Source organism: Bufo bufo, chromosome 1 (genome assembly GCF_905171765.1).
Source record: "Bufo bufo chromosome 1, aBufBuf1.1, whole genome shotgun sequence".
Lineage (NCBI taxonomy): Eukaryota > Metazoa > Chordata > Amphibia > Anura > Bufonidae > Bufo > Bufo bufo.
The window spans coordinates 442,891,084-442,918,533 of NC_053389.1; the positions used below are offsets into that span (position 1 = coordinate 442,891,084).

The 27,450-nt window shown below is 40.9% G+C and overlaps 1 protein-coding gene across 2 annotated transcripts in view; it reads right to left on the reverse strand.

Annotated features, from left to right (window-relative positions):
• Positions 1–27,450, reverse strand: part of LOC120979212 — a 433,119-nt gene that overhangs the window by 82,049 nt on the left and 323,620 nt on the right. Inside the window, exons 12-13 of one of the 2 annotated variants that reach the window (XM_040407825.1) lie at positions 26,375–26,485; positions 10,883–10,980 (exon numbers count right to left, since the gene is read on the reverse strand). In XM_040407825.1, the coding sequence (XP_040263759.1) occupies positions 10,883–10,980; positions 26,375–26,485 (209 nt within the window). The remainder of the gene's footprint in view (positions 1–10,882; positions 10,981–26,374; positions 26,486–27,450) is intronic. The other variant, XM_040407833.1, reaches the window with a different exon arrangement.

Genomic DNA, 27,450 nt, shown 5'->3' on the forward strand with positions numbered 1-27,450 from the left:
CCGATTGTCAGGTATGTGATTGCACTCCAGTATGGTTGGCAGGGACAAGCAGGTCTGACCATCTATAGACTCCACCTTGTACCCAGTTGCTTTCCTCCCTGCCGTCTTAACGGTACCTGCACATGTCCTTAAGAAGTAGGGAGAACTGGGCGTTACGATGTTGAAGGTGTCGAAGAAGGTGGATTTAGCTAAAGACCTGTTAATTTGATCATCTAAGATTGCGTATACCTTTATCGCCTTACCCCGGTGGTGCTATTACCACATTAATAACTACAGCAATAGTAAACCCTAGCTGACAAGAAATAGAATTAAATTCAAACCCTGCTGGGCAGAATAATAATAATTACTATTATTATTATTAATATTATTATTATTATCATTTTCCAACATAAACCAATAACCAGACTCTACAGAAAGGCCTAGTGAATATAGCCACATCATGGCTCCATAAATGTAATTTAATGTGAGTTATCGGTCTCTCTAAGGCATTGACAATGTCCTACGGTTTTAAGTAACTTGAGGGGTGTAGTTTCTACAATGTGGTCATTTATGGGGGGTATCCACTATGTAGGCCCCACAAAGTGACTTCAGACCTGAACTGGTCCTTAAAAAGTGGGTTTTGGCAATTTTCTTAAAAATTTGAAGAATTGCTTCTAAACTTCTAAGCCTTTTAACGTCCTAAAAAAATAAAATGACATTTCCAAAATGATGCCAACATAAAGTAGGCATATGGGGAATGTTAAGTAATAAATATTTTATGAGGTATCACTTTCTGTTTTAAAAGCAGAGAAATAGAAATTTAGAAAATTGCAAATTTTTCTAAATTTTTGGTAAATTTGGGATTTTTTCATAAATAAAGGTGAAATATATTGACTCAAATTTATGACTATCATGAAGTACAATGTGTCACGAGAAAACAATCTCTGAATGGCTTAGATAAGTAAAGGCGTTCCAAAGTTATTACCACATAAAGTGAGATATGTCAGATTTGCAAAATTAGGCCTGGTCAGGAAGGGGGCAAATGGCCCAGATGGGAAGTGGTTAATCCAGTGGTCAACTATACAAATGGCAGCCAGACTAAGGATATGTGGTTGGGTGAGTTCTACTATGTTTTGCACCTAGTAGGAATAATGCCCCTCTGTAGTGCCCCAATATTATTGTGCACCCCTGTAGTGCCTCCAGTCCTTATACAGGGAGTGCAGAATTATTAGGCAAGTTGTATTTTTGAGGATTAATTTTATTATTGAACAACAACCATGTTCTCAATGAACCCAAAAAACTCATTAATATCAAAGCTGAATATTTTTGGAAGTAGTTTTTAGTTTGTTTTTAGTTTTAGCTATTTTAGGGGGATATCTGTGTGTGCAGGTGACTATTACTGTGCATAATTATTAGGCAACTAAACAAAAAACAAATATATACCCATTTCAATTATTTATTTTTACCAGTGAAACCAATATAACATCTCAACATTCACAAATATACATTTCTGACATTCAAAAACAAAACAAAAACAAATCAGTGACCAATATAGCCACCTTTCTTTGCAAGGACACTCAAAAGCCTGCCATCCATGGATTCTGTCAGTGTTTTGATCTGTTCACCATCAACATTGCATGCAGCAGCAACCACAGCCTCCCAGACACTGTTCAGAGAGGTGTACTGTTTTCCCTCCTTGTAAATCTCACATTTGATGATGGACCACAGGTTCTCAATGGGGTTCAGATCAGGTGAACAAGGAGGCCATGTCATTAGATTTTCTTCTTTTATACCCTTTCTTGCCAGCCACGCTGTGGAGTACTTGGACGCGTGTGATGGAGCATTGTCCTGCATGAAAATCATGTTTTTCTTGAAGGATGCAGACTTCTTCCTGTACCACTGCTTGAAGAAGGTGTCTTCCAGAAACTGGCAGTAGGACTGGGAGTTGAGCTTGACTCCATCCTCAACCCGAAAAGGCCCCACAAGCTCATCTTTGATGATACCAGCCCAAACTAGTACTCCACCTCCACCTTGCTGGCGTCTGAGTCGGACTGGAGCTCTCTGCCCTTTACCAATCCAGCCACGGGCCCATCCATCTGGCCCATCAAGACTCACTCTCATTTCATCAGTCCATAAAACCTCAGAAAAATCAGTCTTGAGATATTTCTTGGCCCAGTCTTGACGTTTCAGCTTGTGTGTCTTGTTCAGTGGTGGTCATCTTTCAGCCTTTCTTACCTTGGCCATGTCTCTGAGTATTGCACACCTTGTGCTTTTGGGCACTCCAGTGATGTTGCAGCTCTGAAATATGGCCAAACTGGTGGCAAGTGGCATCTTGGCAGCTGCACGCTTGACTTTTCTCAGTTCATGGGCAGTTATTTTGCGCCTTGGTTTTTCCACACGCTTCTTGCGACCCTGTTGACTATTTTGAATGAAACGCTTGATTGTTCGATGATCACGCTTCAGAAGCTTTGCAATTTTAAGAGTGCTGCATCCCTCTGCAAGATATCTCACTATTTTTGACTTTTCTGAGCCTGTCAAGTCCTTCTTTTGACCCATTTTGCCAAAGGAAAGGAAGTTGCCTAATAATTATGCACACCTGATATAGGGTGTTGATGTCATTAGACCACACCCCTTCTCATTACAGAGATGCACATCACCTAATATGCTTAATTGGTAGTAGGCTTTCGAGCCTATACAGCTTGGAGTAAGACAACATGCATAAAGAGGATGATGTGGTCAAAATACTCATTTGCCTAATAATTCTGCACGCAGTGTAGTGCCCCCATGTAGTACACCCATCCTTATAGTGCCTCCTATAGTGCCCCAGTCCTTATATTGCCTCCTTGTAGTGCCTCCAGTATTTATAGCGCTACCATGTAGTGCCCATAGTCCTCATAGTGCCCCTACTCCTTACAGTACCCCCTGTAGTGCCTCCAGTCATTATAATGCCCCCATGTAGTACCCCATCTTTATAGTGCCTCCTGTAGTGCCCCCAGTCCTTATATTGCCTCCTTGTAATGCCTCCAGTATTTATATTGTCCCTTGTAGTGCCCCCAGTCCTTATAGTGCCCCCATGTAGTACCCCCATCCTTATAGTGCCTCCTGTAGTGCCCCCAGTCCTTATATTGCCTCCTTTTAGTGCCTCCAGTCCTTATAATGCCTCCAGTCCTTATAGTGGACCTTGTAGTTATAGTGCCCCACATACTGCCCCACTACTATTTTCCCCAACACATAGTCACCTGGCTTCCCACCGCTGTCAGCAACGCAGGCCACAGGCTTCTTCCGGCTTGCGGATTGAGTTGTCGGCTTCTACGCTCAGTTGGTCATGTTGAATTCAAGTCATTAGATTGCGACCGCCTGCACCTTTCTACTTCTCAGAGACCTAAAGGCTAGAGACCTGTGGCCTATGTGAGAGTTTGGCGGGGCAGGGAACCATTGGCCCTTGTCTCCTGCCACAGTGATTCAACTTAGCCGATGACCAGTACATTCAGGGCCTTGGACAAAACATCTGGAACCCAGGCCCCATATGTTTTGACCAAGCAATGTCCCTAGATAGATATTTGATTTGAACTCCATTTATTCTACTGTAAAAATGTATAAGCACACATATAAAATAGCAAGGCATACCTTCCTCAACATGCCACAAACAGAACCTAAAGTGCCTAATAATCTCTATGCCACTTGTTAAAGAGAAGGTTACTGGATTAGCATGGAAGAAAACATACAACCAGGTTGCTTTAGGCTACTTTCACACTCGCGTTTGGTGCGGATCCATTATGGATCTGCACAAACGCATCAGTTCAGAAAATACAACCGCATGCATCGGTTCAGAACGGATACTTTAGTATTATCTTTAACATAGCCAAAACGGATCCGTCTTGAACACCATTGAAAGTCAATCGGGGACGGATCCGTTTTCTATTGTGCCATATCGTGTCAGTGAAAACGGATCCGTCCCCATTGACTTACATTGTGTGTCAGAACGGATTAGTTTGGCTCAGTTTTGTCAGACAGACACCAAAACGCTGCAAGCAGTGTTTTGGTGTCCGCCTCCAAATAGGAATGGAGGCGGAACAGAGCCTAACTGAGGCAAACTGATGAATTCTGAGCGGATCCTTATCCATTCAGAATGCATTAAGGGACAAACTGATCCGTTTTGGACCGCTTGTGAGAGCCCTGAATGGATCTCACAAACGGAAAGCCAAAACGCCAGTTTAAAAGTATGCACTGCTACTTCTGTATCTATCATTCCGAAGTGAAATGATTTGACTGGAGAACCTTTTTAATCTGTGTTCATGCCTATACTTATAAACTAGTTATTAATTTACATTCTGTCCCAATGCACACTTAGGGGACCATAATTGTAGGGTCTATATGATCAATGAATATTTACACATGCAGTATGCAATCCATAGACCAATAGATTGAAAAAGCCCCAAAAAAGGAGGGATGTCATCATAAAGGTGGCAATGCTCTTATAAAGGGGAACGTAAATTACATCACTTGATGTGCACTCTTTAAAGGGCTTCTGTCACCCCCAAAACTCATTTTTGGGCATATTAAAATCCTTATTGGACGACTATTCCCTATATAGGGCTCTTACCTTGTTCTCTGGCTTCGTTTCATTAAAAATCGAGCTTTTAAAATATGCAAATGACTTCACTACCAGCAAGTAGGGCATCTACTTGCTGGTAGCCGCCGCATCCTCCTTTTAAAAAAACGCCCCCTCCTCCAGTTGATTGACAGGGCCAGAGAGCGCTCTCCTCCTCCGACTGGACCTGTCAGCATTTCAAATCCCGCGCCTGTCTTCATTCGGCGCAGGCGCTCTGAGAGAAGGACGCTCGCCTCCTCAGCACTCCCTCAGTGCGCCTGCGCCGATGATGTCACCGAAAGAGAAGAAGTCATTTGCATATTTTAAAAGCTCGATCTTTAAGGAAACGAAGCCACAGAACAAGGTAAGAGCCCTATATAGGGAATAGTTGTCCAATAAGGATTTTAATATGCCAAAAATGAAAAATGAGTTTTGGGGGTGACAGAAGCCCTTTAAGTCTAGAACCAATGTTAGTGTCATAGGTTGGGGCATGGCAAGCAGTGATGTCATAAGGGGTGATGGCCCTAACAAACTGTGCAGCCACAGGACTCCTAGTTGGTAGTGAGCCATGGAAGCTACTGTATACCAGGGAGTACTGGTGGTCTATGCTGCATGCGTGGTGTGCCCGTTTTGTGGGTCCACAGTAGATGATGCATATGAGATGTCACAAGCTCCTATAGCACTGCTGTGGTAACATCACTGCATTAGTGACATTTTGGGGGAGAGGGGATATCAGAGGCGATATGGTACACGCTGTCATTATATGGAGGCCTGACCCTACATATTAGGCAAAAGGCTTCTTCTACACCCAACTGCCTAACAGCCAGACTCGGGAATTGTGCATAGGAGGAGGGGCAAATGGCTGATCTTCTGGGACACATTTAAAGGGAATCTGTAACCAACGACCTCTCTATCTTACTATTTGCGTAGACACATAGCTGGGGTTCACCTGATTAAAACACCGTTTTTCTTTGTTGATCTGAGGCTCCGTTCCCGAGTTATGATACTTTTTCTTAATATGCAAATAAGGCCTTTGGTGATATAAGGGCATCACCATTGCTCTTTTTGCCCCCAGACTTCACTCTGTGGCCAGCAGCCCCTCCTTTGCTACTTTGATTGACAGGGCTAGGCAGTGACAAAGCAGTGCGGGAGGAGCCGGCCACAGAAAAGAGTGGAGCTTGGGTGCAAAAGAGCAATGGTGATGCCCTCATTGCACCAAAGTCCTAATTTGCATATCAAGAAAAATTATCATAACTTAGGAGCAGAGCATCACATCAACAAAGGAAAACCGTGTGTCTATATAAACAGCTTGATAGGGAGGTCGCTAGGGACAGAATCCCTTTAAAAAGAAATCTAGATAAATTTCTCTCAATTTTTTTTTTTGTTTGTGTATTTCCTATGTTTAGTATTCCTTTAAAAATAAATCACAAACTTATTAATACAAACAAACTAGTATCCATCAATCTAGTGTACTCTAGTCCTGAAGTTTGACTGATAAAGGTGCATATAGCAATAATATCTTTTACACAGGATAAGATAAGAAACAGTGTGTGTCTGGCACGTGTTGAAGTCATAAGCATATTCTGTATGTCAGCAAATTAAAGATATGTAGTAATAGATATTGTATTCTTTTATTATTTCCGTCTTTAAAGTTTGCCACCACTTGCCGTTCTACTGTTTTTGTTCATTCATTTCAACAGTACCTGATTCAATCCACAACCCCACATTTATTATTTAAGATTTATCACACATCAGCACTGATTTCTAGTTCTCAGTTTCAGCTTTTTTGACTGTCGAATAAGTCGTGCTGATACTGGATTAATGAGAAGGCACTAAATGTAGTTTATCTGTGCAGAATCTAAAATCAATTTAGAAATGCACATTGCCTGGTAAGGTTGATAATGCTGATTAAAACAATAGCTTAAGGCTACATGCACACGACCGGGCCGTTTTTTGCGGTCCGCAAAAAACGGAAGCCGTCCATGTGCCTTCCGCAATTTGCGGAACGGAACGGGCGGCCCATTGTAGAAATGCCTATTCTTGTCCGCAAAACGGACAAGAATAGGACATGTTCTATTTTTTTTGCGGGGCCACGGAACGGAGCAACAGATGCGGACAGCCTCATTGAAGTGAATGGGTCCGCATCCGAGCCGCAAAAAAGGCGGCTCGGTTGCGGACCCAAACAACGGCCGTGTGCATGAGGCCTAAAGTAAAGTTTCTATGTAGCAGCATGCGAGATATATGAGTATTTTTATTATTATTCAAATTACCTGTCTTGGCTTTTTTCTGCGCTGACAAAGAAATGAATGGAAGGCAGATGCACATGCACGGTGCACTCTCCCAAACGTTGACCTTTCCATTCTAGACATAGGTGTGGGTCCAGGTGTGACAACCCCTTTTGTCAGTTTTTGCTCTAGTCTGAATTGGCATACTTTGTGCCAAATTTATCAAATAGCAGACTTTGATAAATATTTCACATCTTTAAACCTTATACTTTTTTTTTTTTAACACCACCCCTTTGGGAGCAGGGCCTCCATCAGGGCAGTACGGTCCAGCTACTTCCTGTCAGTGACATTATCAGCCTCATTATTATTCACTTCATGAAACCGGGAGGTCTTTCTGTTCCATATGAGTTGGAGAACACACAGATATTTGCTAAAGAAATTATTTTACTGCTCTTTGTTGGGAATTGTGCCCCAGACAATCAATATGGCAGGCAGCGAGTTTACTGCTACACTATAGAACTGCACTGTTGTATGGGAAGGATTTTCTGTGCCTAAAAAAGCTACTAAACAGTTTTATTATTTTTTTATGTATTTCTGTTCAGTAGCTTTTCAGGCATCTTTAGTTCCAGCATTTCTTTTACAAGTAAAGTAACGCTGGAAAGTAAAAGTACAATTTTTCTGCAAAGTTAATGTTACTAAAAAAAAAAAAAAAGGATAAAAAGCTATTAACCATAAAAGCATTTATTAAAGCTAATAAACTATTAAAGCTTTTAATTAAAGCTATTATTAATTATTAAAACTATTCACTATTAAAGGGCATCTTCAGCAGATTTGCACCTATGAAACTGGTTAACCTGTTGCAAATGCACTTGGCAGCTGAAGGCATCTGTGTTGGCCCCATGCTCATATGTGCCCGCATTACTGAGAAAAAAAAGTTTTAAATATATGCAAATGAGCTGTAGGAACAACAGGGGTGTTGCTTTTACCCCTAGAGGCTCAGCTCTTTCTGCAAATGCTGTGCCTCCTGCACTTTGATTGACAAGGCCAGGCAGTGAAAATGTTAGGCTCTGTGAAACCAAGGGGAGAGGGCGCGGCAGTTGCAGGGAGAGCTGATTTTCCAGGAGTAAAGCCAACGCCCCCATTGCACCGAGAGGCTCATTTGCATATATTAAAACATCATTTTTCTCAGTAATGCGGGCACATAGGAACATGGGACCAACACAGATGTCTTCAGCTGCCAAGAGCACATGCAGCAGGTCAGCCAGTTTCATAGGTACAAATCTGCTGACAGATTCCTTTTAAATATCACAAAACAGTATTTGGCATCCCTGTAATCATAATACTTGAACAATATAGTGAGCATGTTATTTATGGTGATCAGTACACAGAGTAAATAAAGATGGCACAATTGTTTATTTCCTTACCATATTAAAAGATGATAGATATTAAAATCTTACTTATGTGCATGGCAAAATGTGTCAAATTTATCAAATGGCAGACTTTGATAAATTTTGCACATCTTTAAACCTTATACTTTTGTCTAGAAATGCTTTTCCAGCTTTCTTTTTTTTTTTTTTTTACATTCCCCCCCTTGGGAGCAAAAAAAAAAAAGTTATGGTTGTTATGGCTATGAATGGAAGTCAGTAGGGGGCCCACGCAGTTTGCCTGTATAGGACCCTGAAGTTCGTGATGGCAACCATGCCTGGGAGTGATACTGGGAATTTTTTTCTGACTTTTAAAAACAAAGTGGTAAATCTGGAATGAAACGCATGAACATAGCCATCCTGGCCCACTTTCCTACCTACTTTTCAAAAGTGGCGACAGCAGCATAACATTTTTTACTAAAAAATGTTGTTAACCAAAATTTGTGACTTTTTACTGCCAGAATTCTAGTGCTGCAGGAATTATAAATTTCTTCCCCCCAAGAGGACTCCCCTGCATAACGGAAATGGGACGAATACGTTTTGCAGCCCATAGACTTCTATTATGACGGAATGAATAACGGAATGCCTCTAAAGGCATTCCGTTATGCATTCCGTCATAGAATTGCGTTATGGGCCGTGGTGACGGAATCCATAACGCAATTCACCTTTTACCACCAAACGAAGTGTGAACGAATTTCAAAATATGAAATTCGCTCATCTCTACCTGCAATCATTCTTGTCTAGCTGTGTTCAGAAATGATGCTCAGTGACCTCTTCCAAATTTTGAAGACTTGAAGCACTCGTTCACTTCAAACAAGGATTATCTTATTCACCATCAAGCAGCAAACATAGCGACATTTCGACTTAACAAAGTCTTTTTCTAGCCATTCCAAATCAGGTATTGCCAGCTATCAACATTTTTAAATAAAAATAATAAAAACGGACTTTGTAAGAAACATAGGTAAAATGAAATAGATAGCATTCAATTTGCAGTGAACAATTCATGAGATGGTGCAAAAAGAAAAAGAAAACAACATAAAAGAAACTGCAAGATAAGATTACGAGTTTTAATCCCTCCTTTTTCATGTGTAGTACCGCCACATCTCTGAGTGTCATAAAAGCTAATGTTTAATATAATGAATCAATCACAGATAATTGGGGATTGATAGGACACTATTAAACATTAGCAAACATGGCACCAGCAAACCTAGGTAATAACTGTGCCCTTAAATGGAATTTTGGAATCTGTTCAATAGCGCTATGAAATAGCTATTGTTATTAGCCAGAAAACATATTGATGGATTTGCTATGCAGAAAAAGTGGATTAAATGCTGTGCGCCAAATTTTTTATGTATTTTAGACACTTTTTGCACCTTCCTCAACAAGTTTCAAAATGTGTTGACATAAATTAGCAAGGCTAGGGATTGAAAATGTGGCAAATTTGTTATTACCATGTTCCACTTAAAGTACACTAGCCATTAGTTGGTGTACGAAAGATGAATTATGTTCGCTATCTCATGACATTATGAATTCTGTTCCATTATTGATAAATTTCCCAAATCTGTTTCATATTCAGCATTTAAAAAAGACCATTTCACCTGAATGAACTAGAAATGGTCAGTAGATCTGTATGCAAATGAATTAAGGGGAATGGGTCACCTATGATTTTTGTCTGAAGGTGAAACATATTCTTTGTTCTAATATGTTTTTATTTTCTGATTGTAGTTTGTTTAATCTGCTTACCCTAACATGATTATGGGGGCAGCCATCTTGCCTGAGCTGTTCATAACAGCATTTAGAGATGTGCTATGTGCCATAGACACAATGAACAGGAGGGGACTCATTGTGTTCTATGGAGGATTTTTTTACGCATGCTCTGTGACCTACACTTAGGTCAGGAAACTTTGGAGGTTTTCCCGGTCAAATTATTGGGCAGATTGTCGGGGATGAACATTCCCACCAATGCTCGTTCCCGGTAATCTGTATGTCTGAAGGTGCAGCGGATCACCCAATGAATGAGCGAAACGGGCGCGAATAAGCGTGTAAAGTGGTATATCCTGTCTTATTTATATATAGGTGATATCTGTCATTGTAAATTCTGATAATGAGATGACTGCTGAAAGTGATCTGTACAGGTCAAGAAGGGGCATCTATTATTAGGCCTAGTGGCCAGTGTGAAAAATGCAGAATGTTAGGATATTTTTTTTAAATATGGTGACATTGAAAATTAAATATGGCTTCACCAAAAATTCTTTATATGGCATCACATAAAAATATGTTTAACATATGTTTATTCATTTTCTGATGACACATTCCCTTTTATAGATTTAACATTATGATTCACCGGTAGCAGTGGCATATTAAAATGTGCAACATATCAGCAATGCCGGGCAGCATCTTCTTCCTGGAATTCTTTTATATTATTTAATGAAGTTATTCTTTTGTAACTTAGCACAATTATAAATGAAAGCTCAATGAAAGCCTAGTTTGATTAATCTTGCATTAAGAGACAGCTTTTCTTCGTGGAAAGAGACACTCAGCACTGGAGAGCCATCCAAGTCTTTTAATTACACTTTTTAGTGATGAAGCAGTTTGCACCCTGTTTAATTCCTTTGTCAGCAATGAGTTAAAATTCATGAGCGTCCATGCCTTTGAATACTTACTCTAGTGCTGCTATTTTCTGCGCCAAGCTAGCCATCACAGCGAAGAGTCGCAGGTCTGTTAGGCCATCTGTTACATAATAGTCCACAATCTCTAGAATCTAGAAGAGGAGAGATGGGTAGAACAGAGATGATGAAGGATTGAACAAGAGCAGATTGCTGCTGAGCTTGGATGGCGAGATAATGAGCTCTGATTGTTGCAGACACAAGCTACATTAGCATAGTAAACAAAACAAACCTTAAAATAAAATCATCTAAGTAGCAGCAATCATGAAAATAAATGACATGAGCATGGCACCTGAAACTGGAAGCTTTGGAGAGGGTTTTATATTATGATTGCATACCCATCAATTACCCCTATAAAACACCCACAATGTTTTACTAGTCCCAATGCTCAATGTAGGGGCTGTACATCTGAGTGAGGATAAGATTGTACTGTATGCGTGTCTCTAATAAAAGATATGGAAATGCTACCTATCAACATGGATACCTAAAAAAAAACATGTTCCTAGGTTAAAAAAACTTTACTGCCGTCCCCACTATATAACTACTCTAACACCACCATTTACAAAGGCTTTACATCAGATATTTTAGTGTAAAAAAGTCACTACATTGTGGCGGAAGTGATATTTTGCACAAACATTTAGCAACTTTTTATGTTTATGCCGCTATCACCATATTTAAAAAAAAAATTGGATAGACTTTAAGGAGGGTCTTTCGCCGTGGAATTTTGACATGGACACCCGTGCTGAAATTTCGCCAGCAGCTACATGGTTTCTTCTTGGCTTCTGCCTCTCATTCATCTCATTTGGAGGAAATAGTGAAAATCACAGAGTTGATATTTTTGTTTTTAAAGGAGATAAGCCACTGCCAGAGATTTCTAGCAGAGGATGTCCCTATTGAGAACAGATGCACACTTGGTCGAGCTCAGTATGCATGTGCTTGGACAAGAAGTGAGTAATAGCTAAATAAGTGTTTGACCAACAGCCATCTTAAAGTGTACGGCCAGCTTTATTCAATCTTAAACTCAGTTTAGACTCTTTATGGTTGAAGAACTAAAATGCTTGTCATTTATTCCAGTAGGATTTCAGACCTTGTGAGTTTATGTGCATCAGTGTTATGTGTTCAGTAGTGTTGAGTGAAGCCAAGCCATCAAAGCAGAATTCGGTCCAAAGTTTAGGAAAACTTTTTCTCGTGATAACAAATCGGGTTTTCCTAAAATGGCAGCTTCACATGTTACAAAGCAAAACAAAATGTAGAGGAGACAAGCCTAGGAATGCAAGATCACCCATAATGCCATGCAGCCAGCCAATCTGCAGATAGCCATTCCCTGTAATGTCACAGCACTATAAAACCCTCATCCCGCGCGGTCTCCGCCATTGTCCTGTGAGCTGGGCATAGGGAGAGACGTGGCAAGTGCTCATGCACTATGAACAGTGTTGCTGAAGATGATTAACAGAAGAATATTGGAGAGGGAGAGTACAGGTAGAGTGCCGGGAGACTTATTCTGCGTCAGTTTTATTTATTTATTCCTACATTTACTTATACCTACATCAGCCGTAAACTAAGATATGTAATTCAATACCAATAAGATGGAAGCCTTTATTATTCCACTGCCAGCATGCCAACCAATACAATCCAGTCTGCACCCTTTAGGGTCTTAATGATGACTAGAGATGAGCGAATCGAAGCTGACAAAGTGGAATTCGATCCGAATTTCAGGAAAAATTAAATTCGCACCGAATGCAAATTTCCTAGCGTTTCGTGGTAACGAATCACATTTTTTCCTAAAATGGCTGCTATACATGTGAGGACATGGGGCAAGGAACTCTGGGAAGGCGGTATTACCCATAATGCCATGCATGCAGCCAATCAGCAGCCAGCCAGCCCTGTGATGTCACAGCCCTATAAATACAGCGGCCAACTTAGATTCTGCCATTCACCAGAGTACTTAGTGCAGGGAGAGACGTGTCTGCAGGCGCTAGGGACAGTGATAGTAAAGACTTGATTGTGGTAAAAAAAAAAAGATTTACAAGTGCAAGGAAAGATTACTCAAGGTGTAGGGAAAGGATAGGGAGGAATCATTCCACAGCATTTGTGTAGAACAGGGTTTAGTAGGGGAGGTTACAGCCTGGGTAATAGGAACAATCCTATTACACCTTGCTGCACTGACTGGGGATCCAAATTGCCATTATACAGCTCTGTAATTCCAGCAAACCGTTCTTATTAGGGTGCAAGTGTTTGATACAGGTATTAACAGGGGTTATTACAAGGACATATTTCTAAGTTTTATTTGCCCTTGTGCTATGCAATTATATGTTCTAAAGCATTTTTTGGCCTGTATCAGTGGAAAAAAAATCGCTTTTATATATTCTGAATCCCAGTTTGCCGTGTATTAGTGGCGAAATAAAAATATATTCGCCGTCCAGCGTTTCATATATCTGTTGAAAAGCCAGTTTCTTAAAAGTAGAAAAAAATGAGGGCCTATTTGCCGTTCTGCTGTGCAGTGATATATTCTGAAGCTCTGTCTGCCGTGTATTAGTTGCGAAATAAAAATATATTCTCTGTCCAGCGTTGCATATATCTGTTGAAAAGCCTGTTGTGTAAAAGTAGAAAAAAAATTGGGCCTAATTGCCGTTCTGCGGTGCAGTGATATATTCTGAAGCTCTGTTTGCTGTGTATTAGTGGCGAGATAAAAATATATTTGCTGTCCAGCATTGTATTTCTCTGTTGAAAAGTCTGTTGTGTAAAAGTAGAAAAAAATTAGGGCCTATTTGCCGTTCAGCGGTGCAGTTATATATGGCACCAAACGCGTTTCGGAGTGTAACCTTACTCAGTGGTACCACTGAGGAAGGAGTAAGGTTACACTCCGAAACGCGTTTGATGCCCATATACCTGCAAATGTGGATCACTCCCAATTAATATCCATGGATACTCAATAGAGACAAAACTTTGGCAAATGTATATACAAATACTGATTTGAAAATCTACAATTTTCCTCCCGATATCCCATTGAAGGCAGGACTGCAAGCTCAGTGTCGGCACACTGATAGTGTCAACTCTGAACCATCGAACCACGTGGGACGCCCGATGTGAATAGCGAGGAGCGGTGCAGTCGGAGGATAAGATTCTACCTACCCTTGACTCTGAAGGAATATTACTTCTGGATGGACCTAAATCCATTGAACTAAAGTGGAAGTCCTTCTGTGGGATGATTAACCCTTAATGGACATTTTAACCATCATTTTAACCATTCATACGGCTCTTCTCAGCGCAGACCCATTTATAAAACGTAATTTGTCTGCGATTCATTTATTTATTTACAATTGATGAACTATTTAACTTCTATATCGATGAACTATTGATTTGATTTGTGGTACTGATCCCAATTTTGTGGCTACATTTTTCATTTCATGGTATCTACCTGATATACACTCACCTAAAGAATTATTAGGAACACCATACTAATACAGTGTTGGACCCCCTTTTGCCTTCAGAACTGCCTTAATTCTACATGGCATTGATTCAACAAGGTGCGGATAGCATTCTTTAGAAATGTTGGCCCATATTGATAGGATAGCATCTTGCAGTTGATGGAGATTTGAGGGATGCACATCCAGGGCACGAAGCTCCCGTTCCACCACATCCCAAAGATGCTCTATTGGGTTGAGATCTGGTGACTGTGGGGGCCATTTTAGTACAGTGAACTCATTGTCATGTTCAAGAAACCAATTTGAAATGATTCAAGCTTTGTGACATGGTGCATTATCCTGCTGGAAGTAGCCATCAGAGGATGGATACATGTTCTCATTCTGTTTACGCCAAATTCGGACTCTACCATTTGAATGTCTCAACAGAAATCGAGACTCATCAGACCAGGCAACATTTTTTCAGTCTTCAACAGTCCAATTTTGGTGAGCTCGTGCAAATTGTAGCCTCTTTTTCCTATTTGTAGTGGAGATGAGTGGTACCCGGTGGGGTCTTCTGCTGTTGTAGCCCATCCGCCTCAAGGTTGCGCGTGTTGTGGCTTCACAAATGCTTTGATGCATACCTCGGTTGTAACGAGTGGTTATTTCAGTCAACGTTGCTCTTCTATCAGCTTGAATCAGTCGGCCCATTCTCCTCTGACCTCTAGCATCCACAAGGCATTTTTGCCCACAGGACTGCCGCATACTGGATGTTTTTCCCTTTTCACACCATTCTTTGTAAACCCTAGAAATGGTTGTGCGTGAAAATCTCAGTAACTGAGCAGATTGTGAAATACTCAGACCGGCCCGTCTGGCACCAACAACCATTGCTTAAATCACCTTTCTTTCCCATTCAGACATTCAGTTTGGAGTTCAGGAGATTGTCTTGACCAGGACCACCCCCCTAAATGCATTGAAGCAACTGCCATGTGATTGGTTGACTAGATATTTGCATTAATGAGAAATAGAACAGGTGTTCCTAATAATTCTTTAGGTGTGTGTATATTAGATACAGCAGAAAGTGTATACAAATATATGTATTTTTATGTGACACAGACTTGATGAACTTTGCGACTCTTCCAGGCTCCAAGCAATCTTGAAGATTTGCTTTCTCATTGTCTGTAGCTACTAGAGGCCTGTTCATGCCAGGCAGGTTCCCTCAGAAGTATCTGGCTCGATGAGCAGCCGATACCGCAGTTGCATCAATCTTAACAGGATTAGTCTCCAGGTGGAGAGAAATTGTTTTTTGGAATGCTTTCACCATCGCAACCACGTTGTCGAATAAACAGAAGACTGGGCGATTCTCTCCTGTCTTAGGCAACACTTAGGCAATTTTTTGAATTAAATTTATTTAATATTAAATTGAACCAAAACTTGATTAAAATTATAAGAAAGTAAACTTAAATTCGCCAATATATTATCCCAATCTTCGAGGGAAATTTCCGGACAATCAATTTGCCAAGCTTTTTGTGCCGGAGAACGTGTATTATTAAATCGTGTTTTAAGCAACACTTTATAAAGTTGAGAAATTTTATCCCTCTGTTCTGTCCCATATTCCCTATAAATTAATAGACAAAGCGGCCGCTCTGTGGCCTCCTTATGCTGCTGCCATCTCCGCAATCTTTCATCGTCATGCCACTCTGTGGCCTCCTCATGCTGCTGCCACCTCCGCATTCTCTCGTTGTCGTGCCACTCTGTGGCCTCCTGATGCTGCCGCCACCTCCACACTATGTCACCTTACCACTCTGTGGTTTCCTGATGCTGCCGCCACCTCCACACTCTGTCATTGTGCCACTCTGTGGCCTCCTGATTATGCTGCTGCCAAGTCCAGACTCTGTCATTGTGCCAACCTGTGGCTTCCTCCTGATGCTGCTGCCACCTCCAGGCTCTGTCATTGTGCCACTCTGTGGCCTCCTCCTGATGCTGCTGCTGCCGCCACCTCCACACTCTGTCATTGTGCCACTCTGTGGCCTCTTGATGCTGCTGCCAACTCCACACTCTGTCATTGTGCCGTGTCACTCTGTGACCTCCTGATGATGCTGCTGCCACCTCCACACTCTGTCATTTTGCCACTTAGTGGCCTCCTCCTGATGATGCTGCCGCCACCTCCACACTGTGTCATTGTGCCACTTTGTGGCCTACTGATTATGCTGCTTCCACCTCCAGACTCTGTCATTGTGCCAATGTGTGGCTTCCTCCTGATGCTGCTGCCACCTCCAGGCTCTGTCATTGTGCCACCCTGTGGCCTCCTCCTGATGCTGCTGCTGCCACCTCCACACTTTGTCATTATGCCACTCTGTGGCCTCCTGATTATGCTGCTGCCACCTCCAGACTCTGTCATTTTGCCACTCTGTGGCCTCCTCATGCTGACACCACCTCCAAACTCTGTCTTAGTGCCACTCTGTGGCCTCCTCCTGATGCTGCTGCTGCCACCACCTCCAGATTTTGTCATTGTGCCACTCTGTGGCCTCCTCATGCTGACACCACCTCCAGACTCTGTCATTGGGCCACTCTGTGGTCTCTTCATGCTGCTTCCACCTCATCACTATGTCATAAGGCCACTCTGTGAACTTCTCATGCTGTTCCCACCGTCCCCACTTTATGACTGGGCCACTATTTTGCCTTTTTGGCTTGGCTGACATCATCTTTTATTTGACCCTTTTCTGATCTGTCAGAAGGAAGGAAAAATGAGATGCACAACGGATCTTCTCTGTGTTGCAGCTGTAAGGCCTGTATAGTCCCATTAGAATTGGCTTGTGATTTGGTAGCCAAAAGCAGGAGTGGGTACAAAACACAGAAGACATGCAAACTTTCAGTTCACGTGTCATCTCTGTTTTGGATCCACTCCTGTTTTTTTTGTCATTAGCAATACTGATGGATTACTGACCAAATGCTAACCGAGTGAAGGCAAATGTTCAACAGACAGGATCAGTTTTTTGGGGGGTTATTGTTCTGATAATAATATATCAAAATAATCAGTGACGTCAACACAAACTTACTGCTGACACCCTCTCCACTCTGTCAGGGGGGGCTCTAACTTTTATCATTTAATAAACAGGTTCTGTTTATATCTATTTGGAATCAGCTGATGATGGTGTAAAAGGAGTGCGCTTCTTTTTGACACTAACATTGACCTGTAAGGTTGAGTTCATACTTGAGTTATTTAGACCGTTTTTGCCCCATGACTGCCTAAATAAGTGAAGTGTGCAGTGATTCTAAGAGCGACGCATGTCATATGCACTCACAGCATTATTTCACTACCAAAGCAGACTCCCTATGTGTGTTACTGCAAGGCACAGTGTTCTACACCACTATAAAGGCTCTTAGCAGCCAGGAAATAGCAGTTTTTTTAACATAATTCACAGCGAATATATTCAGATCGAACAGAATTTTAAAAAATTGCTCATCTCTAATGATGACCATCCTTATCTTTTGCTGGCTTTACTTCTTCCAAATCATCCTCCTTGGTGTCCATGCTGGATGTTCCTGATGACATATTCTCATCGATATTACATGATGTGAAGAAGCAGATTACAGAAGAAGGGCTCCCACCTGTAGGACTGAAGAGTGCTGGGGTTGGAGAAGTGGGTATTCCAGAGCTGATTAATATTCTGTGTTTACTGTCAAGCTGCAGGAGATTGAGGCGAGAACAGCAATAATATGCATATTGTGCCAAACCCCATAGCAGCAACAGCCCCTGTTTAAAGGAGCATTAAAGTTGCCACGTGGCCATTAATAATGAAGACCAACTATACAGTGCAGTCTTCATTATTAAATGAAAGGCAGCTGTGGGCTAATTGTCCAACCAGATCTTTACCGTAGCATGGGTGCAACCCGCCCGCAGCATGGCCGCTCCGTGTGGCTGTACTCTAAGGCAGAGTGGCCTAGGTATACCTGATTTATATCAATTTGTGGCTAATTAATTTGGAACAATTCAAATTTCTTGGCAAACTTCAGCGAAGCTTCCGAATTGAATTTTTCAAAACTTTGCTCATCTCTAGTGTTCATATTTAGATATACAGTACATGTAGAGTTTTCAAATTCCTTTATGTAAAGTAAGTAAAGAGTAATGTCATAAAGACATCTTCTCTCCATATACCCTATTAGGGAAACAGATATCATAAATGGGGTCCTCAGCTTAGACCCCATCTATGAGCCAGAGCAGAGAGACACTCGCAAAGAGGGTGGGCCTGGTCCATCCACGTGTTTCATAGGCAGCTATTTAATCATATAATACTATATTTCATCTGTAGTGGACAGAGCCAGATCGCTAGGCCAGCTTCTATTTAAAAACAGGGGTGTATTAGTGAAACACCCCCTTCATTAACTTCAGTACATTCCGATTTAGTGTAATAATACATTAAAATAATAAAAATACATAATATGAAAACATACCTCCCAACTTTTTAAAATTGCAGAGGCACAATATGTGCGTCGCGCATTGCTTAAATTTTTTCATACTAGGCCACGCCTCTAACTCTGCCCAAAGCATAATTACTGACTCTGCAGCAGCTGGGGATTGATTAGGTGAGTCTAAGTTCCTTTATTTGTTTGACAGCAAGTGGAGCTACTGGGACAATTATTTTCTTGCGCTTTAATATCCAGTTAAATATTAGCTCATAAATCATCAGATTATAGATATTTTAAGGTCCAAATTGCACCAAATAATGAAGTTATGGTCTAATATACAGTTAGAATCCATACAGATAGTTTAGTAAGGAGAAATTTAGTAAATTTATTAATGCACATTTATGCATTAATTCCCCAGGTCAAAAAAGGGACAATTAAGGATCAAAGAGGGACAGAGGGACATGGGTCAAAAAGAGGGACTGTCCCTCCAAAAGAGGGACACTTGGGAGGCATGTGAAAACAACACCATCAAGATCCCGAATATCCTGAACTTCATAGCTAGGTATAACTTTGCATTATGAGCATTTGTACTCTTAAAGGAAGATAAATGACAAGCTTAAACATGCACCCCACAACAGAATATGCTCAATGTTTTCCAGTCCATCAGGAATAAAGGGGTTGGTACCACTTGAGTCTTTTATGTTTGCTTTCACTACTGTCAGAATTAAACTGAAAACCCTAAAGACCTTACCTTAATCTCCCACCTCCTCACTTTCCCCGCTATCCCAGCTTTCATTACAATCAATTGTTTTCTTGCATGAAAGTCTAGTAAGAACTTTCACGTCAACTTTGTTCAGGGCACTTTTAAAATACTAATAGAGAGTATTATGTTAAGTTTAATTATAGGGCCTTTCATATTCCTTGCTCTGAATGGATCCATTCTATGGAAAACCCTATGGTTGTGACCTACAAAGCTTTCTTTCGCAAACAAAACTCTTTTTTTTCTAGCCAATTGCCTTTGTGTTTCGAGTATTGAGAAGAAACCCACAGAACTCTGGTTCCCCCTCTTCAGGCTTTCACAACAACAAAGTGTTCCTTAAAAACTCCATTATACTCAGGTGATGTCTATGTAGACAGATCTGTGTACTCTACCCCGGGTACCTCGCTCATTCTCTACCGTCTCTTTGAAAATTTTGTTTAACTTGTTTTTTTCATGTCCTCAACAAAACATGGAGGCAGTGAATAAAAGGGATGTTTATTGGAGGCACACGTACAAGCTATATGAAATGCTGCGCTACCTTTGTGGTTTTACATTTCAGAAGAAAAGAAACCACAGACAAAGCAAACATATAATACAGCGAGCAATAAAGGACTTCACTGATTCATTATTATTATTTTACAGGAAGGACATTTATGAGATAAGGTCAAAGCCTATCAGGTAATACATTCTCTTTTAGTCTGATTGAGGGATGGAATATAATAATGTTGACAGATGGACAAAATGACTCTGATAAAGTCAATGAAATTAACCAACAATGGCAGGCATTACTGAATTGATGTTTTATAATGGGAATATGAACACTGGCCCATAACATACAAAGTTGGTCCAATGTTATAGTGCGATTACCTCCCAATTAGTTTAGCTTCTATCTTAACAAACTCAAATTAAACCAAGTTATGGTAATATGATATCTGTTTGATGTCTGAATAGAATCCAGCCTTTGCCATTACAGGATCATTAAGAATTAAGATACCAGAAGGATTGCTTTACATGCCCATTATAACATGCAGTGGGTGCTTTTGGCTCTTTGCCACTGTGTACCTAAGAGAGAAGCAGAAAACCTGCACATGTGAAAGCTCTGCTGGTGTCTACTAACTAAAGAATATTTGCCATTGATGTGTAGAGATGAGCAAATTGATTCTGTAGAATCAAAACTTGACCCAAATTGTTCCAAAAATATGGATTCGGGAGAATTTTTGGAGAGAGAGAGCCAGAATGTCATCCACAGTTTTTCAGGGCATTCTTTCGATAAGGATCTAATTGATTTGGGTGAAAAAAGAATCGGACACCCTAAATCAAATTTCCTGAAATACACTCATTTCCGATGCTAGCCATCCTCCATGCCTCTGGACGGGTACATAATGATCTTATGCCCTCAGCAGTAATTAACATTGGGAGCATCAGGTATGTACCTTTCCAGCAGCTCTAGAATTCCTGAATTGTATCGCCCTCCTCAGGATGGTGATACAGATGAATACTGAGGTGGGGCCTGTGAGCCCATGGCAATCTGCCCTGCTGTTCACCATCATAGGCCACAGGCCTGTATATTAGCCAGTGTACAAATGGTGCAGGGACACAGGCATCTCAGGCTGCAGGCTAGAAAAGGCTTATGGCCTGCTCTGAAGGAGGCCACTTAGGGATCGTACTTGAGGGGTTAATATAGGGGAAGTTCAGGCAGCATGCTGAAGATAGGACTAGCTTGGTGCTGTGGCCTGGACCTTACCTCCTAAGATCCCTGCTCTATATCTTTATTAGAGACAATAGGAGGAGGGAGAGGAAGATAGCACAATGTAGCTATTGATGGCCACCACAGAAGGACAGCTTCTGAGGCAGTGTATTGCGCTGCACTGTGGTATTTGGTTCTGCTGGGACAGTATTTTGTGCTGCACTATGGTGTTGCTGACCCTGCCGACGACATATGTTGAAAAAGCCAAGATAGTTTCAAACCAATAGGGATAACTGTTTATTTGAATGCCATAAAAATGTATAGATCACTTTTCAGGGCCCCCCCCCCCCCCCCTTTTTCTTCGGGAGCATTGCACAAAATTTGGCCACATATTTTTATATGGTACGGTGTATATCAAATCCTATATGAATTGTAGTAGTAAAAATGTCATCTACTTATTGAGTTGCCTTTGAAAGATGTGGTATAGAGGTCGAACAACAAAGCCTCTGAGGAGGGATAAACAAACATAGGTCCAATATCATTATCAGAAGCACAGTGTTTCTAGATGCTTCAATTCCAGTCAGGCAGATGAAGCACTTCCAGTGAGCTATAATACCGGGTATTCACTAAATTGGAGTTAAATTTAAAAAGTTCCCCTGAAATGCATTGAGCTGTACATTTTTATGGTATCTAAATAAACAGTTATGCACATTCTTACTATTTTGGTACTTCTTCCCTTGTGATTAAGGTGTGGATGCTGCTGCTGTGAACTCAGGATCTGATTTGTGCAAGACGTTCAAGGATTGGTAGTTTGGGGGCAGGGGGCTGAGGTATCCCTTCAGCAGATGAGAACAATGTCAAAAGGGTGCACTTTATTGTTTTGTGGTGAATCAGTGACATGGCGATGCTCCACACCCACTATCCGGGGCAGACACATGTGCTGCATCACTTAGCTAGCTTCTGCCTGAGGCCAGCCCTCAGACTCCTGTGTCCCATGCTGCAAGCTGCATCCTGACTGCCAGGTCTCTTTCTGAGCCTCTATTCATTCAACCTTACTCTGCAGCATTAAAAGGGTTAGTTCCCCTTTTGCTTTGTGTTCAGCCGTTTGACTTATGAGCTCATCAGTTCTCCTATTCAAAGACGTGGCAGTCTGGTGGTTCCTGTGCAGAAAAGGTCAGATTCCTGTATAGAGAGTGAAAATAATGGACCGCCAAGACTAGTTCAAATTCAAACTGGTTGGTTGGTACAGTGGGTCCACACTCACTGCCCATAACAATTAGGTTAATACCGTCGGAATTAACATTGGCTACCTATTTTTCTTCCCTCCTATACATGTGCTTATCATACATACCAAAGTTATAGATCATATGGCTGATACTGAAAGCATGGAGAGAAGGAGCCGAAGTACTGTTGGACCCAAGTACTGTTGGAAATATGAATGGGAACAGAGCTCCTCAATACCAAAGACAATACAGTGCAATACAGTGCAATACAGTGCATGAGTATCTTGTGAAGATGCGTGCATGAGAAGAAAGATGCAAACAAGCACTGGGATCTTCTATATCGGTTTGGGAACCATCAATAAAAATAATATTATCAAAATGTAGTTGTGTGCACTTGCACACAATGAAACCTATGCTCTTTTTATGCCTAGCAGTCATGTGGGCGGTCTTACTCACTGATTGACAGCCGTTCCTGTATGCTTAGTGATAAAGAGTTAATTGTCAATTACTGAGTCGCACCACCCACATGAGTCCTCAATATCAAAAGAGAGGTTTAAATGAATAAATGACCAGTTTTGCTGAATCTTTTCCTACAAAACTATATAGCAATCTGCTCAGCCTCTTCTCTTCTAATACATGTTTCATGGTGACAGGTTATCTTTAACTCCTTAAGGACACAGCCTTATTTCACCTTAAGGACCAGGCCATTTTTTGAAAATCTGACCAGTGTCACTTTAACTGGTGATAACTTTAAAACGCTTTGACTTATCCAGGCCATTCTGAGATAGTTTTTTCATCACATATTGTACTTCATGACACTGGTAAAATGAAGTAAAAATCATTTTTATTTATAAAAAAATACCAAATTTGCCAAAAATTTAGAAAAATTTGGAAATTTCCAAGTTTCAATTTCTCTACTTCTATAATACATATTAATACCTACAAAAAATAGTTATTACTTTACATTTCCCATATGTCTACTTCATGTTAGGATCATTTTGGGAATGACATTTTATTTTTGGGGGACGTTACAAGGCTTAGAAGTTTAGAAGTAAATCTTGAAATTTCTCTGAAATTTTCAAAAACCAACTTTTTAAGGACCAGTTCAGGTCTGAAGTCACTTTGTGAGGCTTACATAATAGAAACCACCCAAAAATTACCCCATTATAGAAACTACACCCCTCAAGGTATTCAAAACTGATTTTACAAACGTTGTTAACCCCTTTAGGTGTTCCACAAGAATTAATGGAAAATAGAGATACAATTTCAAAATTTAACTTTTTTGGCAGATTTTCCATTTTAATATTTTTTTTACAGTTACAAAGCAAGGGTTAACAGCCAAACAAAACTCAATATTTATGGCCCTGATTCTGTAGTTTACAGAAACACCCCATATGTGGTCGTAAACTGCTGTAGGGGCACACGGCAGGGCGCAGAAGGAAAGGAATGCCATACGGTTTTTGGAAGGCAGATTTTGCTGGACTGGTTTTTTGACACCATATCCCATTTGAAGCCCCCCTGATGCACCCCTAGAGTAGAAACTCCAAAAAAGTGACCCCATTTTAGAAACTATGGGATAGGGTGGAAGTTTTGTTTGTACTAGTTTAGGGTACATATGATTTTTGGTTGCTCTATATTACACTTTTTGTGAGGCAAGGTAACAAGAAATAGCTGTTTTGGCACAGTTATTTTTTGTTATTTACAACATTCATCTGACAGGTTAGATCATGTGGTATTTTTTATAGAGCAGGTTGTCACGGATGCGGCGATACCTAATACCTAAGTTTTACACAATTATTTCATTTTTTAAACAAAAAAATCATGTTTTAGTGTCTCCATAGTCTGAGAGCCATAGTTTTTTCAGTTTTTGGGCGATTATCTTAGGTCGGGTCTCATTTTTTGCGGGATGAGATGACAGTTTGATTGGCACTATTTTGGGGTGTAAGGGGACAAAAAATGATTTATTTAGCACAGTTTTTATTTTTTATCACATGACCCCCCCATCTGAGGGGTTAGGTCATGTGATATTTTTATAGAGCCGGTCGATATGGATGCAGCGATACCTATTATGTATACTTTTTATTTATTTATGTAAATTTTACACAATAACTGCTTTTTTAAAACAAAAAAAATTATGTTTTAGTGTCTCGATATTCTGAGCCATAGTTTTTTTATTTTTTGAAAGATTGTCTCAGGTAGGGGCTCATTTTTTGCGGGATGATGTGAAGGTTAGATTGGTACTATTTGGGTGGACGTATGCCTTTTTGATCGCTTGCTGTTGAACTTTTTGTGATGTAAGGTAACAAAAAAATGGTTTATTGAGCACAGTTTTTATTTTTTATTTTTTACGGTGTTCATCTGAGGGGTTAGGTCATGTGATATGTTTATAGAGCCAGTCGATACGGGCGTGGCGATACCTATTATGTCTACTTTTTTTTCCCCCCCTATTTTTTACCAATTTTCTTTAACTTTATTTGGGGAAAATGACGTTTTTGTTTATTTTTACTTTAAATTTTTTTGGGGGGGAAACTTTATTTTTTCAACTTTTTTTTTCACTTTATTTTTTGTCCCACTTTGGGACTTCAACTTTTGGGGGTCTAATCCTTTACAATGCATTCCAATACTTCTGTATTGGAATGCATTGGCTGTATGAGTAATACAGTGAGTATTACTCATTCAGCTTCCGGCCTGAGAGATCCAGGGGCCTGGATCTCCCAGGCTCATCAGAGGAAGGCAGCGCGATGCCTTCTTTAGGCATCGCTCAGCCTTCCATGCCATCGAGTCCCCCCTACAGCCCCACGGGGACCCGATGGCACCGCCACCCGCAACCGCCGCCGCATGTAAAAGCCGCAAACCGCAGGACAAAGCCTTAAGTACCAGGACATCAGGGCGTACCTGTACGCCCTGTGTCCGTAAGAGGTTAAAGGGGTTGTCACATCTCAGAAATGGGGGCATATCGCTAGGCTATTTTCGGCGGCCCCATAGAAATGAATGGAGAGTGGCTGCGCATGCCCTCCACCACTTTCGGGGCTCCATTCTCTATAAAGGTGTGGGTCCCCAGTTGGACCCGTACCTATCAGACAATGGGGGCATATCCTACCAATATGCCCCCATTGTCTGAGATTAGACAACCCCTTTAAGGGGTAAGAATATTACAGTTACTAGGATCAAGGTCTCCTATTCAAAAACAAACTGAGTTGAATATGCTGAACTCCTTGCAGCATGAAGGTAGCACACAACAGCCAGCACTCTGAAGTAGAGTGAATAGAGTAACCATACATGCTCTTATTAGATCATTCAAACGTCACTAGGCAGACCAATACCTCACTTTAAAAAGGGCTGCAATTTAAAGCAGGCATGCAACAGCACTCTATTGGTGAACAGTTATCTCTCCCCACATCCCCATACACGTATGGCGGTGGTTTATTTCTCCCAGGAACAGAAGTATTGGGCATGTTTAATTCCATGTGGATGATACTTCTCTTAACTGACATCAGCTATTGGGAGAGAGTCAAGAGGCTTCAATACACATTAGATGATCATCCCATCCAGTCAAAATGGCGGGTTCAGTCAACATTAATCTAATTTTTATGGCCAGCTTAACTCTTAACTCCTTCCTTCTCCTGATCCTCTACATCTTTAATACCTTCCCCCCCTACATTCTTAGTTTTTTCCCTCCCTTCTTCTATCCCTTACATCTCTTGTTTCCTTCTACCCTTCCATCGTTCTATTCCTTCCATCCTTTACATTGTTCCTTTTCTCCCTCCTTCCATCTCTCCCTTTCATTCTTTTTTCTATTTATAAGTCCTTCCTTTCTTCCTTCCCTCCCATATCTTTCTTTATGACCTGCCCTCCCTACTTCCATCCTCTCTTTCTCATTTTCCTTGCCTCCATCTTTTCTTTATTTCTTTCCTTATTCACTCTTTAACTCCCTCCCTAATCTCTTCATTCCACTCTTCCTTCCTTGTCTTCCTCTTTCTCTCTTATTTTATCCTCAGAGTATCTTACCCGGTACACATAGAACTCCTCAGCATCGCTTAGGGCATTTCCTGGAACAATTTCTTTCAATGCCATAAGGACTTGCAGACAATCCAAGTATCCATCTTCATCAGTATCCACCTTAAATAAAAGCATGCAGTAGTCATTCATATGTTCATACATAAATTCTTAAATTATGACCAGAGCATCCTTGGAAAATAAAAATCAACATCACCACCTTCAGATTCATTTGTTCCATAAAATAGTAATGGTTACAATGTACACACCAGGCAAAGAGCTCTATGAGGGACCTGATGTTTGGTACTTTTAGTTATGTTGCCACATGGAAATTTAATATGGCTGGAGGGGTTGTCCAATTCTCCAATTCTCCAGACTCTAGATATTGATGGCCTGTTCTTAGGTCATTAATATCAGATGGGTGTGGGTCTGACATCAGGCACCTTCATCGATCAACTGCTCTCAGCAGCCACCAGCACTAGCAACAACACAGTGGACAGAGCCAGAAGCAGACCACTCCACCCACTTTGTAGAGGCCATGCTGGGTTACAGCAGTTCAGCTCCCAAAATGTTTTTGCCACAATTTTGTGCAAATATGGGTCGCATTACTTGAGGAAAATCAGTGGTCCAGGTTTAGTGGTAACAATTTAGGAGTTCCGTAACAGACAGTACATCCCTCTCACATGAGGGATCAACTGACCGGTTCCAAATTGGTGTAGGTAGACTAATCAGAGGGTAATGCTGTTTTGCATATACTATTCACCCTTTCTGTTAGTGCCATGATTGGGCTTATGATGGGCCTTTTACTGGGTGCTCTTGCACACCCAAATACAATATTATATACCCGAATAAAGAAGCCAATTACAGAAAACTTCACAAGAGTGGAATTTCTATTTAAACGGCATATTTCAAATCTGAAAATACTCTTATGGTACTGTACATCGGATACCTTCCACCAAGGTATAGTAAATTTATTACCATAATTTAATTGTAGAAGGTTATTAAAGAGCGGTTGAGACTACCCCTGTTTCAGCACAGCTATTGTGTATTAAATACAGACTAATCAAATTGCAGATTCCAAGAGTACT